This window comes from Dreissena polymorpha, chromosome 9 (genome assembly GCF_020536995.1).
Source record: "Dreissena polymorpha isolate Duluth1 chromosome 9, UMN_Dpol_1.0, whole genome shotgun sequence".
Classification (NCBI taxonomy): Eukaryota; Metazoa; Mollusca; class Bivalvia; order Myida; family Dreissenidae; genus Dreissena; species Dreissena polymorpha.
In genome coordinates, this window is record NC_068363.1 from 24,149,461 (window position 1) to 24,169,933 (window position 20,473).

The following is a 20,473-nucleotide window of genomic DNA, read 5'->3' on the forward strand; positions in this document are numbered from 1 at the left end:
TGCCGGGTCCCTTTGAATTGGGAAAACCAGGTTACCTGGTTAAAAATTGGAATCATTATGTTAAAGCAGACGACAAACAGCGGTAATTACGGGGATAATTAGTTGATGGCGATTAAATAATGAACCAGGTTTTTCGAAGGAAAAAACTGGTTATTAGATTGGCGAATGCGGGCGGGCTGGCTGGCGGGCGGGCGGAACAAGCTTGTCCGGGCCATAACTATGTCGTTCATTGTCAGATTTTAAAATCATTTGGCACATTTGTTCACCATCATTGGACGGTGTGTCACGCGAAATAAGTACGTCGATATCTCCAAGGTCAAGGTCACACTTTGAGTTCAAAGGTCAAAAATGGCCGTAAATGAGCTTGTCCTGGCCATAACTATGTCATTCATTGTGAGATTTTAAAATCATTTGGCACATTTGTTCACCATCATGGGACGGTGTGTCGCACGAAAGAATCACATCAATATCTCCAATGTCAAGGTCGCCACGACTAAAAATAGATTTTTTTAAAAAAACAAATTTACAAAGGGGGTTTATTTTGTTTGTTCATTTCAAAAGTTCAGTTTGAGTTTTCTCCCTTTATCAGGTTTTTTTTTCACAATGAAAACCTGGTTTTGTGACAATTTTGTCCCTTGTTATTTCATCAAGCAATGTTCAACGTAATCTAATTGCAGAAAAAACGGCGTGCAAAACAAAACCAGCCAACAATATTAGCGGCGATTTTCAATAATGACGATTAAATAATAATTGGCGAAAAATTAACAAAGATCTAACAGTTACCGATAATTGGTAAAGCACAGGGAGATTAAAGACGTTTTTTCCGAAATATATCACTGCTGTCGGACACTGATTGAGAAAAATGCTCTAGGCCACAATGTCGCAGAAGTTATTGACGCGTGTATGACAATACACAGGGTCGAGTGTGTACACAGGTAATCTCGTTATGGCTTTTTCCTGCTTGATGGCCCAATTTGCAGGCGTTTCGCAATCGCGGGACAACATTTAGTGGCAATTTGTTTTTTTATGTAGGCGGATAAAATAATCGCCGTTTTTTCTAGACAATTTTAAGAAATAATAGCCAGTTGGGTAAAATAATCGCCATTTGCGATAATGTCTGGCAGCAGTGTGAGCACTGTGTTAAATGAACATACTTAAGTGCAGTTCAAATAAAGGATGTGGCAATTTTGTTTTATGTATAGCTATAGATCTTACTATGTAGCAAGTATCTACAATTCTAATTGACAGCCCTTGCTACACCACAAGCGGAAATTAAAGTCACTACTATTTTAAGTGTGATGTGAACTGTTCAACAGTTTTTCCAGAATAATATTCACATTAAACCAGTTTTAACATATTACAGACGTGAGTGCGTATTGTTACTGTTGAGAACTTGTCGGTGGTGCGGGATTGTGGACACGCATATGAATTTGTTTCAATCGCTTGATGATACATGTACTTATTTACACATTTACAAATTCGTTTAAAATAATGAAGTCGTAAACAATCGTCTGAAATTAAAGGGGCCTTTTCACAGATTTTGGCATTTTTTTAACTTATTCATTAAATGCTTTATATTAATAAATGTTAACATTGGATCGTAAAAGCTCCAGTAAAAGCTCCAGTAAAAAATCAAGATAAAAATTAAAAAAGAAAAGAACATTGCCCGGAGCAGGTTTTGAACCAGTGACCCCTGGAGTCCTGCCAGAGTCCTGAAGTAAAAACGCTTTAGCCTACTGAGCTATTCTGCCGAGTACACATTGTTGACGTATTTTATACCTTATATAAGCAATCTTCGTAGTTTCACAAAATTTAACGACAAAAACAGAACTCTCCAAATTATTCAATCGTTTCGCGTTGCAACGCTTTATAATTTTTAGGTTTTAAAATCGTCAAAAGATGCATATAATGGCTATATAAGAGCATGGTTAATGTTCAGTATTACTGTTTCCTCACAAATATCATAACTAAAACGAAAACTTACGAATCTGAAACTACTTTTTTCAAATTTGTCAATTTACCAAAGCGTGAAAAGATCCCTTAAACATGATAAATGTGTTGTTTATCGGCGTGTTACAATGTGGCAAATTTGGTTCGCAATCTTTAATATGATTGCATGTTAACATTGATAGTGTGTAGTTTGCAGTTTAGGTATGTAATGTCTGAAACACAGTTTGAGAGTTCGGGTACGTTTTTTTTGTTTGCAGATATGCATGCATTACGACAGGTCAGTGTAGTTGAAAGGTGTATTGGTCGATTAATACCTGCACCAAATATGTCTAGTTTAAAATCATAGTCTAAGCATCAAGCTTAATGGATGCTAGCTTTATCTTACTGCGTTAATAATGTAAATGTTAGCAATTTAAACAAGAAATATATAAATCAATTAAGAACTTGACACACGCTTCAGTATGAAGGATCTTATTACTAGTAGAATAAAACTATCGCGGATAAGCAAAATGTATCCCTATTTAAGTGAAAACAGATTTTACGAAATCTAAAGTCAAGGAATTATATAAAATTACTGTGTTTGAAACAACTGCATATTGTTAACACTTGAGGGAATGAACACAAATGTTGTAAGAGTATCATTCCTGCAGATGTATCCGTTGTTTTAAAATTCGCATCTATTCAAACAAGGGAAACCATAAAACAACTTGTTAACAATAACGACCCTCTTAAATGATGAATGTGTTAGATTATATTTTTTCCCAAGTGGATTTTGTCATTGTTTTTTCTACATGTTAAGCGCAATATTTTACCAGTTTCGCATAACGTATAAAAACTTGATGTAAATGCTGTCAATGTTTACCCAGAATGTTGTTGTTTGCAAAATTGTTATCTAGACCAAAATCTATTTCGGAATACTATATAACGAGTATATCAGTTATGAATATGTTCTATGAAGGCATTGCAGTGTTTCTGATCATTACTGGAACATTTCAAAGATTGCATTCAATTTTAATCGCTGAATTCTCCAATATATCAAACATAATAATAAAACATATAATAAATTCTTCAATTTGATAAATATGCCCACATATGCGCAAAAGTTAAACACTATGCAACAAATTGACTTGCAATCTTGTACTAGGAATGTCTTGAAAATATAGTCCTTGTCGAGTTATGTTGCACGTGAGAAACGGACTTTACGATCAATTAACAAAGTACAATAACTCTAATACTACAGATTGAAGAGTTGTTAGCCATGTACTATGCACTGACTTGTATTGTCTACTTTCAATGTTCTGCACACCTTCCTTTGTGTGAGTCTCTAAGTTTTATTTGAATACTTTCAATACTGAGGGAGATATGATCCGCGCACGGAATTTTAATTTTAAATTCAGGACAATAATCATGTAAATCCTGACGTGAAAGTAATTGTAGGGTAACCGTCTGTGTGCCGCAAACAAAAACTGATTTTCGTTTTTGCTTTAACGGTTTTCAACGATGTTTAGCGATTTGCATTCATTTTTATCCGATGAAAAATGCTGCTGTTTAATTGTAATATGTAATTCATCGTTAGCGTTTTCCTTAGCGATCTATCTTTACGCATGCTTGTTCAGTCAAAACGCTGAAAAGCGATGCAAAGACGGGGCATATACAACCTAATTAAAGTCATTTAATTGTAAACACGTGCTTTTGCAATGGTTTATAATGACGTTGCACCTCAAAACAAATAAGTTTCAAAGCACTTGCGTACAATTATAAATGTTTCAATCTGCAAAACTTCCTTCTAAGAATTAACCATTTACATATGTACTAGGCTTTCCAGTTTTTGTGTTTCTCATATTTTGTTTCCGTAATTGTTAATTATCTTCTTCCGGAATCATATATGTCCACTTTTTATTTGTGAGCTATGCAGACGCAATTTTGAAAATCAGTATGCTTTAGCTACTTTTTAACCAGGTTTTCCGAAGGAAAAAACTGGTTATTAGATTGGCGAATGCGGGCGGGCTGGCTGGCTGGCTGGCTGGCTGGCGGGCTGGCTGGCTGGCGGGCTGGCGGGCTGGCGGAATAAGCTTGTCCGGGCCATAACTATGTTGTTCATTGTCAGATTTTAAAATCATTTGGCACATTTGTTCACCATCATTGGACGGTGTGTCGCGCGAAATAATTACGTCGATATTTCCAAGGTCAAGGTCACACTTTGAGTTCAAAGGTCAAAAATGGCCATAAATGAGCTTGTCCGAGCCATAACTATGTCGTTCATCGTCAGATTTTAAAATCATTTGGCACATTTGTTCACCATCATTGGACGGTGTGTCGCGCGAAATAATTACGTCGATATCTCCAAGGTCAAGGTCACACTTTGAGTTCAAAGGTCAAAAATGGCCATAAATGAGCTTGTCCTGGCCATTACTATGTCATTCATTGTGAGATTTTAAAATCATTTGGCACATTTGTTCACCATCATGGGACGGTGTGTCCCACGAAAGAATCACGTCAATATCTCCAATGTCAAGGTCGCCACGACTAAAAATAGATTTTAAAAAAAAAAAATTACAAAGGGGGTTAATTTTTTTTGGTCATTTCAAAAGTTCAGTTTGAGTTTTCTCCCTTTTTCAGGTTTTTTTTTCACAATGAAAACCTGGTTTTGTGACAATTTTGTCCCTTGTTATTATTTAAACCTATGACTTCCTGTGTGGATAACTCCAGTCAAATTTAGCAGACGATAAATGTAAGCAGACGACAGCCTGTAATTATGTAAACAATAGGTTTAAGAGCATATGGGACACATTGGCCAGTCTAGTGTTTAAAACAGCTTGTACGATGACATTGGTAAGTTTATCATTGAAAACTGTACATATTGGCTGCTTTCAGGGAAAACGGGGCTTAATGCTGCAATAAAAGTCTGTCATGTGGGCAAAATTGTTTCTCAATAATTTAAAAAAATAGATAAAGTATTAGATGCACATATCACAACATGTACATGATTATAGGCTTGTTATTCTTAAGCAAGACAACCACAATTCTGAAGATGGTTGCCAGTGCAGCGACCAATTGTGAAAAAAGACATATTGTTGTTATTTTATCTAAGTTATCTCAATAAAATAAATATGAAAATAAACAGTCACACACATCTCGACTTATGCTTTAAGACACACTCTTTAAAATTTGAATAGGTTGTGTTCATTACAAACTTGCGATATAAAAAGCTATAATTAACATAAGTTTGAAAACTGAGTTGCTTCTAAGATTATGCAATAGCGAACAAATTCGGTGCATTCAGCGCTTTGATTGTTATTGTCGGAAACTCAATATACATTTGTATATAAATTTTGCTTTTTTGTTTGTATTCAATTAAGCATTACATAGTTACCACTTCCGAGGGACCATAATGTTATGTCATTACCTTTAAAATAAGAGAGCTTTGTCTTAAATATACTATAATTAATAAATACCACTACTTATACCATAACAGTACCACTACCATCAACAACACTACTACTACTATTATCACAGTTACTTATACAATTGCTACTAAAACTACAAAACCAAAAACATAAACAAGAAACAAAATAAAAAACAGCAACTACTACTATTAATACTGCTATTACTACTACAATTACTAAAACAACAACAACTACAACAATTTCGACAAAAACAAAAACAACAATAGCAACTAGTACTACTACTACTAAAACTACTTCTACAGCTACTACTGCTACTATTACTACTACTACCACTACTATTACTACTACTACTACTACTACTACTACTACTACTGCTACTACTACTACTTCTATAACAACAACAACTACTACTAGAACAACAACAACTACTACTACTACTACTACTACTACTACTACTTTATCACTACTACTACTACTACTACTACTACTACTACTACTACTACTACTACTACTACTATTTCTGCTACTTCTACTATTACTACTACTACTACTACTACTCCTACTACTACTACTACTACTACTTCTACTACAACTACTACTACTCCTACTACTACTACTACTACTTCTGCTACAACTACTGCTACTTCTACTTATACTTCTACTGCTTCTACTAATACTACTACTACTCTACTACTGCTACTACTAATACTACTTCTACAACTATTATTATTATTACTACTACTACTACTACGACTTTTCTACAACTACTACTATAACCTACTACTACTACTTCTACTACTTTTACAACAACTACCACTACTACAACTATTACAACAAAAATACTTTTACTTCTACTTCTGCTACTTCTTAAACTAGTACTACTATTACTTCTAATGCTAATATTACTACTAATCCTATTATTTAATACTACTACTACTTGTACTACTACTTCTACTACTGCTACTACTTCATTTACTTCTTCTACTACGTCTACTACTACTTCTACTACTACTACTACTACTTTTACTACTACTACTACTACTACTACTACTATTACTACTACTACTACTACTACTACTACTACTACTACTACTACTACTAATATTACTACTACTACTACTACTACTACTACAACTAATACAACTACTATTACTACTTCTGCTACTAATACTAGTTCTACTACCACTACTAGTTCTACTACTATTACTACTACTACTTCTACTACTACTACTACTACTACTATGACTACAACTACTACTACTACTACTACTACTACTACTACTACTACTACTACTACTACTACTACTACTACTACTACTGCTTCTACTAAAATTTCTACTACTACTACCACTATTACTTCTACTACTACTGCTACTACTACTACTACTACAATACTACTTCTCTTACTTCTACTGCTACTACAACAACAACAACAACTACCACTACTATTACTTCTATAACAATTATTACTACTTCTACTGCTACTTCTACCACTACTACTCCTGCTACATGTACTACTACTACTTCTACTTCTACTTCTTATAATACTACTAGTAATTTTACTGCAACTACTACTATTACTACTACTTATTCTACTACTACTACTACTACTACTACTACTATTATTATGCTTACTACTACAACTACTAGTACTACAAATATAACTTATAGTACTACTACTACTACTACTACTACTACTACTACTACTACTACTACTTCTACTATAACTACTGCTACTGTTACTACTACTATTATTACTACTGCTACATGTACTTCTATTTCAACTACTACTATTACTATTAGTTGTATACTACCATTATTGCTACTGCTTCGTTTTGAACTACTACTACTTTTATGTACTAATAAAAATATATTGTAAGTTCAAATTGCTCCAATCATTATTACATAGCCCTGTGAGCGTGAAAATCAACGACCAGTGATAGTTAATCAAAAACGGGCGGTAACGACCAATACAAAAGTGCATTAAAACATTATCGATTATTCTGCTATCTTAGCATAACTTCTTTCTTTTGTAAGAACAGGCAGTCATATATATGTGTGTTGAGTTTCGCTCTGTAGTCGGAAAAATAATAAGGCTGATAATATATTTGATAACAAAACCCTGATATATGTTTCCACTTACCTCTCAATAGAGCTGCTTTTATCAATAATGTCATTAGTATCACGACAGAAGATTATGTTCAGAAAAAATCTCAAATAATGAAACTATTGTGATTGTGTGACACTTCTAATCGAAAGCGGGGACGCTGTAGGATTTGCATAGTATACATTCATAAACATGATCAATTGCAAAGGTAGTTTACAATAGCTTATTGTAAGATTGGATTGCAATTTGTGTTTGTGTAATTAAATTCATATTCAGCCCATGATCAAATAACCGAATTATCCGTAAAATCTGTGGTATTTGCCGTATAACTGCTGATCTAAGAAGTTGTTTCATCAAATTTGAATACGACCAAATTTAAATAGATATTATATGTTAAGCCTATGTTATGGAACAAAATAGTTCTAAACAACGCCGGTACATTGTAATGTAAAATGCACATTCTTGATTGAGTTTAATCGAACTCGTTGCAAATGTACATTTTATGTCAACAGAATTAACATTAACATTTATGTTTGTGAAACAAACTATAGTTACACTTACTGAAATTGCAGAAGTTATGGGACTTTTTTTTTTTTTGATTTTTAGGGGCATATCTATAATATAGACTTATTTAAATACAGTTTCTCCCTTGTTCACGCTTAGGTTTGTGTATTTATATAGATATATTGAGCATGTTCACCTCCTTAAAAATGTTATAACTAGTCAACAGTATTGTTGATTGCGTGCTTCGCATTATGAGCTCACGTATATTATTAAATTTTATTGTGTAACAAAAAAAAAATAAATAAACTATTTAGTGATGCACGTTTGCATTTCGTTAAGTAAATAACCGAACTTGTATTAAGTATTGTGATGAATCGTTTATTTAATATGTTATTGTATCATATCGTTTTGTACGTGTTAAACTTTCTTCTGTCCCAGATCATTTCTGTGTATACCCTTCTTAAGTAAGCGCGCGGTAACTTCAGCATCAAAGAGCGTAGACGTACGCATTAAATCTAGAATATCAACAAATAGATAATCTATATTTAAAGTTCTGATAGTCGTATAGTAATTGTATTTCTGTGTTGATTTGTTGTATTATAAATGGAATTAGTTACAGTCGCATATTTCTTACAAATTAAAATCCGATCCTTTACGGAAACAGTAAATAACAATCAGCTCATGTTACTTATTACTGAAATCAGACTAGGGTCTTAATCTATGGACTGATATGCCCGTATTCAGCCAAGGTGAACAATAATGGCAATAAGCTATTTGATTGGATGATAGTATGTATTAAGTTTTCGTGGTTGTTGTTTCCAGCAATGAGCATATGAAAAGAGGATAATGGATAGACAGAAAATTGAAAAAAGAATATTTTTCAATTTGAAAAAAGTATAGTGCATTCCTGGGCCGTCTAAAGTGCTTCTATCCAGGAGCTTCAGGGAACACCTGACTGGCACCTGGCCAAGGCGTCATCCTGGACTACACCGGGGGCCTTCAAGCCTTCTGTTCCTCGTGTTTATTTATTCGGGATTGTTGCATCAATTTCCTCTGATAACCCCACCACCTCTAGTGTTGGAAATTATTGTTTATTAACTAAACTTTAGTTATTTATCTAGTTAAGAAAATTAAGAATGATATGCCTTACGTTTCAGTTGGTTTGATTCTTTGAACAGACGATATAAGTTTTGTAAAATATACTTATTTAATTATAGGACAAATAAAGCAATCAAGATAACATGATCAGAGGATGCTCACAGACAAGAACATTTATGACGTGCCATAATACCATCTACTCCTCGGTTGTCCACAAACTTACTCTCTACTGAATGGTTCATTTAGTCTCCTGGGGATGGCTGCCGACACCAACATCTTCACCGATAAGCAGACCAATAACTGGTTCAAAGCATGCATTGCCCTCAATTTGACAAAGGATGGATTGACTGACTTTGTTGTGACGGAATTATTAAACGTACAAACAAAAGTTGGTAGAAGTTGTGGACAATGCTTTATTCAAAACCTTATACCGTGTCCAACTCATTATGTGTGTAAAAAGAGGAAAGGAAATAACTGTTCTTTCCACAATTCACAACAACGAAAGTCATGTCAAACATGTGATAAAGTGAAGCAAGATATCACATTGTTACACAGATTTATACGTCCTAGTTGGGAAAACACTAAAGCTGAACTATGGGCGACGAATCCGTGGGAAATCGGTAAATGCTACCTCCCACCGGACGGATATAGCAGCGTATCATCTGTGCAAGAATCTGACTTCAATGGTGTGGTTAGCGTTGTGTTGAACTGCAAGCATTTCGAGACATGCCTCTCCGTCGCATGTCTATCACCGCCTCCACCTGATAAGAAATGCCCGCTAGAAAAGGTATTCTTAAAATATACCAGTCTAATGGGCTGAATATGTGATTATTTTATCAAAGTTTAGTTTGTTAACTGAATCATCATAATACTATGTTTTGTGACGCGATGTATGTCATGCAATTATTTCTCATTGTATCAAATATGCAAGTCTTATTTAAAATTAAAAATATAGTCTTTTCATATTTAAGCATTTTTTAAATCACGTGTAATAACTTTGACGCTGACAGGCCATGTGTGTGTAGGTTTACCTCAATGCTGCTGCTCTTGGTCTTTAACGTCACAGCGATCCTTTCTCTCTTTAGGTCCGACAGATAGGCCGAGATGTACGCCACACTGCCGACTGCAAGGTTACAGATGCTGATCTGCAGTACTTCTTTCTGACACTGACCACCCTACTTGCTGATCCAGTCCGCTTATTGCATGATACCTCAGCGACAGAAGCGCGCAGGAAACTCAGTGATGTAAATTTATTGTGTTTGTGTTGTTTGTTGATATATAAAGACGTATATTTAATATATAAAGAATGCTTGCAAGGAATATGTGTACTACAAGGTGTTTGATTGTGTCATTAGAAAATTACGCTTGAACTCTTTTTAATGGAAATATGAACATCAGTGCTTTTGTCCGTCGTGCGTTGTCTTGTTGTGCGACGTCAACATTTGCCTTGTTCACTCTCTAGAGGCCACATTTATTGTCCAATCTTCATGAAATTTAGTCAGAAGATTGGTTTCAATAATATCTTGGATTAATTCGAAAATGGTTACGTTTGCTTGAAAAACATGGCTTCCAAGGAGCGGGGCATTTTTCCTAATATGGCTATATATGGCTATAGTAAAATCTTGTTATCACTCTAGTGGCCACATTTATTGTCTGATATTCATGAAACTTAGTCAGAAGATTCATCCCAGTAATATCCTGAACAAGTTCGAATATGATGCCGGTTGGTTGAAAAGCATGGCCGCCAGGGGGCGGGGCATTTTTCCTTAGATGGCTATATTAAAATCTTGTTAACACTCTAGAGGCCACAAATATTTTTCGATCGTCATGAAACTTGCTCAGAATATTTGTCCCACTGATATCTTTGATGATTTCAAAAATGGTAACCTTTGCTTGAAAAACATGGCTGCCAAGGGGCGGGCATTTTTCCTTATATGGCTATAGTAAAATATTGTTAACACTCTAGAGGCCACATTTATTGTCCAATCTTAATGAAACTCGGTCAGAAGATTGGTCTCTATAATATCTTGGATGAGTTTGAAAATGGTGCCGGTTAGTTGAGAAACATGGCCGCCAGGGGGCGGGGCATTTTTCCTTACATGGCTATAGTAAAACCTTCTTAACACTCTAGAGGCCACATTTATTTCCAATCTTTATGAAATATGGTAAGAAGATTTGTCTTAATGATATCTTGGACGAATTCGAAAATGGTTACGTTTGCTTGAATAACATGGCCGCCAAGGGGTGGGGCATTTTTCCTTATATGGCTATATTAGGCTAGAGTAAAATCTTGTTAACACTTTAGAGGCCACATTTATAGTACGATCTTCATGAAACTCGGTCAGAAGATTCATCCAAATAATATCTTGGATGAGTTCAAAAATGATGCCGGTTGGTTGAAAAACATGGCCACTACAGAGGCGGGCTATTTTCCTTATATGGCTATAGTAAAACCTTGTTAACACTCTAGAGGTCACATTTATTTTCCGATCATCATGAAACTTGGTCAGAAGATTTGTCCCAATGGTATCTTGGACGAGATTGAAAATGGTTTTGGTTGCTTAAAAAACATGGCCACCGGGGACGGGGCACTTTTCCTTATATGGCTATAGTAAAATCTTGTTAACACTTTAGAGGCCACATTTACTGTTCGATCTTCATGAAACTTGGTCAGAAGATTCATCCCGATAATATCTTGGATGAGTTCAAAAATGATTCCGGTTGGTTGAAAAAACATGGCTTCAAGATGGTGGGGCATTTTTCTTATATGGCTATAGTAAAACCTTGTTAACACTCTAGAGGCCACATTTATTTTCCGATTTTCGTGAAACTTGGTCAGAAGATTTGTCCCAATAATATCTTGTTATCTCAGTTGAGCGAGTGTGGGCCTATCAGGCCCTCTTGTTAAGACATATTTATCCCCACGCTGTTTGAAAAGCGTGGGAATATTGTGGTTATCTCCGCCGTCCATCAGTCCGTCCGTCTGTCCGTCCTGGCCACTATCTCCTCCTTCACTATAAGCACTAGAACCTTGAAATTTACACACATGGTAGCTATGAGCATATATGCGACCCTGCACTTTTTGGAATTTTGATCTGATCCCTGGGTAAAATGTTATGGGGGTTGGGGCGGGGTCGGGTCAGAGATTTTCACTCATTTTTTATGTTATTTTACATTAACTTCTTCATTTCTGCACCGATTTACTTCAAATCGATACTAAACCTCTCTTATGAATGACAATACGGTCAATCTCAACTACGCATGGCCCCATTACCAACCCTGGGGCATCCCGCCTTCATAGACCACACCCACCCAAAATTGTCTTTTACTATAATTTTTTCATTTCTACACCGATTCACTTCAAATTGATACTGAAATTCTCTTATGACAATACGGTCAATCTCAACTATGATTGACAATACGGTCAATCTCCAGTATGCATGGCCCCATTGCAAACACTGAGGCGCCCCACCCATATAGGCCACTCCCACCCAAAATGCCTTTTACTATAACTTCTTCATTTCTACACCGATTCACTTCTAATAGATACTGAACATCTCTTATGACAATACAGTCAATCTCAACTGTGCATGACCCCATTACCAATCCTGTGGCGCCCCGCCCAAATAGGCCACACCCACCCAAAATTGCCTTTTATTATAATTTCTTCATTTGTACACTGATTCACTTCTAATTTGTACAGAACTATTTTGATAATATTACGGTCAATCTCAGCTATGCATACCAACCCTGGGGCGCCCCGTCCACATAGGCCACACCCGTCCAAAATATCATTTTACTTAACTTCATTTCTACACCGATTCAGTTCTAATTGATACTGAACTTCTCTTATGACAATATGGTCAATCTCAACTATGGATTGCCCCATTACCAACCCTGGGGCACTCTTGGGTCAAATGTGGGGATACGCATCGGCCTCTGCCGCGCCATTTCTTGTTATAGTTTATAAACCTGTATTTCATTGTTATTAATTTATTCCTCATTGTAGATATTTATAGCAGGGTCTAGCTAGGCTCAAAATGTAGGGTGAAGTTACTTCTTCCTAAAGCCAAAATAGGGAGAATTGGTAATAACTTGGGAGAAATTGTACATTTGCGTCATGGATCTTAGTTTTACATATATTTTGGGGCAACTTAAAGGATGAGTGGTTTCTGTTCAGCGTTCAATCAACTCTTCACTTGTTTTATACAATAAGACATATTAAGTGTAAACAACCTACATTTTTTTCTTATTTCTCATTGATTGTTGATAATGATGGTACTTTTATTTATTTTTTTCCTGAGCAGGTGTATGAAATAAACTTCAATTGTAACAAACCAGTAATGTTCAGAATGATTTTACTTCCGTGTTAATTTTAAGCAATTCAACATTAAATCAAATTCATATTTTGATACAAATATTTGTTTTAAATTAAAAATTAATTTAAAATCTCATTTTACAGCAGATATTCCAAATCTGACCTGTAAATGAGCCCCATATTTATTGCCAGTGCTAGGTTACCTCTGCCCATCAATGGGCCATTTAAGTTTGCTTAAGCATAGTTATTTGTAGCCAGCACAAGGCAATTAATCAAGGCATCATCTATGAACAATTTTAAGAAGTCTAAAAGCTCCAGACTGTTCTTTTGAATGTTCAACTTTGCATGACCTGTAAATGGGGCAACTTATGTCTGAGAATCCTCCTGTGTCCAATTCTCCACATCAAATTGATTTTAATCAATCAATATCTGGCACAAAGTAAATCATTTAAAGGGGAAGAGGTAACTTTGCCTTCATGAAATTAATGTGCTAAATTAATATTCCATGGGCGAACAAATCGCCCACTCGCGAGATACCTGTTATAAGCATGGTTTAATAATAATGGAAATGATGTATTCTAACAATTATTCATTAAATATAAATTAATATGCAACAGGAAGCATTCCAGCTACGACTGCGCAATCAAAAGTGCCCATTTGACAAAAGACTGCGCGCTCAAAAGTGCCCTTGTGACAAAATAGCCACCCTGCTCTTATAAAATCCTAGCTGGAGCACTGTAAACACTGCTTTAATGAAATTCATCTAGTTCAGTCAACGATTTTGATGTTTTTTCCAGTGATATTCAAAATCGTTGACTGAACTAGAACCAGTTAATTGGACCTACATTGACATGGCAAATCTTACTTTCATCAAATATCAATATAATCAAGCACATTAAAAACTCTGAAATATTCCATCTTTTGGGAAAAATATATTGAAAATCACATTATTGAACGGAGATATTGAAATCATATAATAACACGACAGTAAATAATTAGAAGAATGAATTATGGCTTTATTTAAACGGACGCCTATATGCATTTAACAATTGTCAATATAGGAATTTTTATTCCCCTTGTCCAAGAAGAAGAGGTATATTGTTTTGCTGGATGTCCGTCGGTCTGTCTGTCTGTACAGAAGTCTGAATGTCAATAGACCAGTTCGTTTTCCGATCCATAACTCAATAAATTGACCGATTGGCTTGGCATTATATATGTGCATTGGCATTGGATAGTAGATTGAAATTGGGGTCACAAGGTCAAAGGTCAAGGTCACTATCACACTTCGTGTGCAAATCGTTTTCGATCAATAACTGGTGGACGAATATACCGATTGGCTTGATGCTTCACATGTGTATTGGCTATAGTACATAACCCCTATTGAAATCAGGGTCACTAGGTCAAAGGTCAATGTAACTATCACACTAAGTGTGAAAATTGTTTCTGATTAATAACTCCTCAACGAATTAACCGATTGGCTTGATACTTCACATGTGCATTGGCCTTGGACAGTAAATAACCTTTATTTAATTTGGGCCACTAGGTCAAAGGTCTAGGTCACTTTCACACCTAGTGTGAAAATCGTTTCTGATCAATAACTTGTCAAGGAAAAGACTGATTGGCTTGATACTATACATGTGCATTGACATGGGACAGTAGATGAACCATATTCAAATTTCGATCACTATGTTAAAGGTCAAGGTCACTACATGTATCACACTAAGTTTGAAAATCGTTTCCAATCAATAACTCGTCTACCAATTGATCGATTGGCTTGATACTTCACATGTGTGTTTGCCTTTGATAGTAGATAAACCCTATTGAAATTGGGGCATAAAGGTCATGGTCACTATCACACTAAGTGTGACAATCGTTTCCGATCAATAACTCATCAACTAATGGACCGATTGGCTTGATGCTTCACATGTGCATTGGCCATGGACAGTAGATGACCCTTATTGAAATTGGGGTCACTGGGTCAAAGGTCAAGGTCACTATCACACTTAGTGTCAAAATAGTTTCCAATAATTAACTCGTCAACGAATTGACCAATTGGCTTGATACGTCACATGTGCATTGACCTTGGATAGTAGATGACCCCTATTGAATTTGGATCACTTTGTCAAACGTGGAGGTCACTATTGCACTGGGTGTGAAATTGTTAACGATCAATAAATCATCAACGAGTTGACCAATTGTGTGAAAATAGTTTCTAGTTTCTGATGAATAACATGTCAACGAATTGACCAATGGGCTTGATACTTCACATGTCACATGATGTGCATTGGCCTTTGGCAGTAGATGAACCCTATTGAAATAGAGGTAACTATGTCAAAGGTAAAGGTCACTTATCACACTAAATGGTTTCCGATCAATAACTCATCAACCAATTGACCCATCGGCTTGATACTTCACATGTGCATTGGCCTTGGACAGTAGATGATTCCTATGGAAATTGAGGTCACTAGGTCAAATGACAAGGTCACTATCACACTAAGTGTGAAAATCGTTTCCAATCAATAATTCATCAACCAATCAACCAATTTGCTTTATACTTCACATATACATTGGTCCTGGTTTATAGATGACTGCTATTGAAATTTGAGTCTCCAGGTCAAAGATCAAGGTCACTATCACACTTAATGTGAAAATCGTTTCCGATCAATACCTTGTCAGCAAATTGACCGATCGGCTTGATACTTCACAGGTGCATTGGCCTTAGACAGTAGATGATCCCTAGTGAAATTGGGGTCACTAGGTCTTAGGACAAGATCACTATCACTCTAAATGTGAAACTGGTGTCCGATCAATAACTTGCCAATCAATTCACCGATTGACTTGATACTTCACATGTGTATTGGCCTTGGACAGAAGATAACCCCTTTTGAAATTGGGGTCACTAGGTCAAGGTCACTGTTACACACTAAGTGTGAAATCGTTTCCCATTAATAACTCGTCAACTGATTCACCGATTGGCTGGATACTTCACAGGTGCATTGGCCTTGGACAGTTGATGACCCCTATTGAAATTTGGATCACTATGTCAAAAGTCATGGTTACTGGCACAAAAAGTTGGAAAAGCGATTCTGATTAATAACTCATCAACGAATCGAACGGCTTGATACTCCCCATGCGCATCGGCCTTGGACAGTAGATGACCCCTATCGAAATTAGGGTCACTAGGTCAAAGGTCAAGGTCACTGTCACAATAAGTGTGAAAATTGTTTCCGATCAATAACTCATCAATGAATTGACCGATTGCCTTGATACTTCAAATGCGCAATGGCCTTGGACAGTAGATGGCCCCTATTGAAATTGGGGTCACTAGTTCAAAGCACTATTTTGGGTGCATATGTCTCCGACTGCGGAACAGTTGTTTATAGGTTTTTCTGCCCTGCAAACTTTTCACTACTTGGTCTGTTGTATAATATACAAACACATATTATATAATAATTTACTTTGATATCACCAAAATTCGAAACTGTGTTGATAAAAGTCTACAAATGCAAATACTGTATGTAGTTGCAGAATGATCGTCTTTCACCTGACGACTTGGGCAAGTTGTTGAAAGAAGCCAATCAGACCCTCACACAAGCAAAAGAGGCCGGGGAACGTTTTTCCAAAGAAGCTGAAAGGACCTTAGAGGCTACAATACAGGCTGGAAAAGATCGCATTGAAAACCAGACACAGGCAGGAGAAAAACGCATTGAAATTAAGACACAAGAAAGCATCAACCTCATCAATCGAACTGTGATTGAAAAGGATCAAGACGAATACGAGCGAGGAGTAGCAGGTTTGTAAATAAGTTCAATTTTACAAAATCTATATAACACTGTATTATGTGAATTGGGAAAAAGACATCAATTTGGGAATCAATTGTGTTTTATCAAAAGTGCATAATATGCAGTTTTATATGTTGCTTTTATCTAGTTTTACAAATTATAATTAAAACATATACTTGCATATATAATAGCATCATGTAAATTTATTTTACCTCAAAACTGGATTTTTTATTAATAAAAAAAAAATCCTCATGAAATGAAACTGTGTCCATGCCGCGCATGGACACGGTTTCAAAATACACTTTAAACGATACAAATTCAATCACTGTTAATGAAAAAGTCATGGAAAATTTCTTATTAAGCTTAAATTATAGATAATGTATTACAAAAATATATGTAGATCATGAAATGAATAGTTTTGTTTGAGAAAATCACCAAAATGATGTCCATTCCCAGTTTGATGTCTTATTTCCAATTCACATAATACAGTGTTATATAATCTTTTGTTATAATCTATTTGCACACTACAAAAAGCATGTAATACCAAGAAGTCCAATCCAGGAATTGATATGTCAAATCCGTTCAACTGCTATAGAAGCATTATGCGTTATGTTGATAGCACCCGTTAGCCTAAGACAAGTATCCTACTATTTAATCGAAAAAATCCGTTATACTGACAGAGACATCCAATTGCTTATCAGGCTTATCATTTTTACCTACGGTTAGATGTATCCGTTTTATTTGCAAAAACACTACACTAGTGTTTTGGGCATATCTGTTATACTGGCACATACATTATACCGACGTGTCACTCATATCCATTGTACTGACACATACACTGTACTACACATGTAGTTAACACCACTTGTACTGACAAACACCATACTTATGTACTACTACTACTACTACTACTATAAATACTACTAAAACTAACTACTTCTACTACTACTACTACTACTACTACTACTACTACTACTACTACTACTACTACTACTACTACTACTACTACTACTACTACTACTACGGCTACTACTACTACTACTACTACTACTACTACTACTACTACTACTACTACTACTACTACGACTACTACTACTACTACTACTACTACTACTACTACTACTACTACTACTACTACTGCTACTACTACTACTTCCACTACTACTACTACTACTACTACTACTACTACTACTACTACTACTACTACTACTACTACTACTACTACGACTACTACTACTACTACTACTACTACTACTACTACTACTACTACTACTACTACTACTGCTACTACTACTACTTCCACTACTACTACTACTACTACTACTACTACTACTACTACTACTACTACTACTACTACTACTACTACTACTACTACTACTACTACTACTGGCACATACATTAAACCGACGTGTCACTCATATCCATTGTGTCTTGACCGGCATTTGGGCTGAATGCGTCATTTTAACCAAACAAACATGACACTAAAATCATAAAACATTAGTGAATGTTAATAGTCTTGGAAAATCAGTTTGCTACGCTTTGACAATGGAAAAAATACTTGGCGACGAAAGACGTCGAATGGTTAGTGTTTTTGCAATAAATAAACCAACTTTATGCTGTTTTGATATTTTGCTAAGGTTATAGACGTAATTGTCCGCAATTTAGAAGTAAATGCTATTTGCTTATATTTGATGGATATTGCTAAAATGTGTTTCAAGTGAAATGCATTTAGTGATGGGGATTATTACTAATATAAGGGTGCGTCCATGTATTAAAAACATTATTTTTGTGCTTTGACATGCACCACGGTAACGATTTTCGTAACTGTGGGTTACAATATGATAAGTGATAATATGTGATTTGTTTTCATTAAATGAAATAAAGCAATTAAATAATAAATATTATTTTAGAATATCAGTTTTCAAGGACCGACACACGTAAACTATTTTGCTAACAAATGTTGTCCCAGTGTACACTCCCTACACAGGGTATCGATAATCATACATAATTCATTGAAAATATCATTTTTAGCTCATCTATTTTTTGAAAAAAAATTATGAGCTATTGTCATCACCTTGGCGTCGGCGTCGGCGTCCGGTTAAGTTTTGCGTTTAGGTCCACTTTTCTCAGAAAGTATCAATGCTATTGCATTCAAACTTGGTACACTTACTTACTATCATGAGGGGACTGGGCAGGCAAAGTTACATAACTCTGGCGTGCATTTTGACTGAATAATGTGCCCTTTTTATACTAAGAAAATTGAAAATTTTGGTTAAGTTTTGCGTTTAGGTCCACTTTTTTCAGAAAGTATCAATGCTATTGCATTCAAACTTGGTACACTTACTTACTATCATGAGGGGACTGGGCAGGCAAAGTTAGATAACTCTGGCGTGCATTTTGACAGAATTATGTGCCCTTTTTATACTTAGAAAATTGAAAATTTTGGTTAAGTTTTGTGTTAAGGTCCATTTTATTCCTTAAGCATCAAAGCTATTGCTTTCATACTTGCAACACTTACTAACTACCGTTAGGGGACTGTGCAGGCAAAGTTATGTAACTCTGACTGGCATTTGGACGGAATTATGGGCCCTTTATACTTAGAAAATTGAAAGTTTGGTTAAGTTTTGTGTTTTGGTCCACTTTACCCCTAAAGTATCATAGATATTGCTTTCATACTTGGAACACTCGCAAACTATCATAAGGGTACAGTAAAAGGACAAGTTGCATAACTCTGGATGTCATTTTTACGGAATTATGGCCCTTTTTTGACTTAGTAACTTTGAATATATGGTTAAATTTTGTGTTTCGATCCACTTTACTTCTTAAGTATCAAGGCTATTGCTTTCAAACTTCAAATACTTTCATGCTATCATGAGGTTACTGTACCTGGCAAGTTGAATTTTACCTTGACCTTTGAATGACCTTGACTCTCAAGGTAAAATTATTAAATTTCTCTAAAATTGCCATAACTTCTTTATTTATGATTAGATTTGATTGATACTTTGACAAAACTACTCTTACCTGACATACCACAATAGACTCCACCCAAACCATCGCCTGTGCCCCCCCCCCCCCAACCCCCCCCCCCTATTTTTTTTTTTTTTTTTTTTTTTTAAGATCATCTCACAAATGACCACCACACCCTCACACTATACCCCCCCACCCCACCCCCTCCCCAATTTTTTTTTTTAAACGGTTTAAAAAACAAAACTATTTATTTTGATTATTTTATGTTTGAAATACCGTCCAACCATCGCACCCAATAATCCCCCCCCCCACCCCCCCCCCCCCCCTCCCCCCACCCGAA

The 20,473-nt window shown here is 35.7% G+C and overlaps 2 protein-coding genes across 13 annotated transcripts in view; one reads left to right on the top strand and one right to left on the bottom strand.

The window, feature by feature from the left end:
* Window positions 1–20,473, bottom strand: part of LOC127845441 (ankyrin repeat domain-containing protein 27-like) — a 339,366-nt gene that overhangs the window by 95,430 nt on the left and 223,463 nt on the right. The gene's annotated exons all lie outside the window — the stretch shown is intronic.
* LOC127845440 (uncharacterized) overlaps window positions 1–20,473 on the top strand; it is a 59,372-nt gene that overhangs the window by 27,995 nt on the left and 10,904 nt on the right. For both annotated transcript variants that reach the window (XM_052376340.1, XM_052376339.1), the window contains exons 2-4: window positions 9,186–9,853; window positions 10,152–10,310; window positions 16,907–17,177. In XM_052376340.1, coding sequence (XP_052232300.1) covers window positions 9,323–9,853; window positions 10,152–10,310; window positions 16,907–17,177 — 961 coding nt within the window. In that variant the 5' untranslated portion in view covers window positions 9,186–9,322. The remainder of the gene's footprint in view (window positions 1–9,185; window positions 9,854–10,151; window positions 10,311–16,906; window positions 17,178–20,473) is intronic.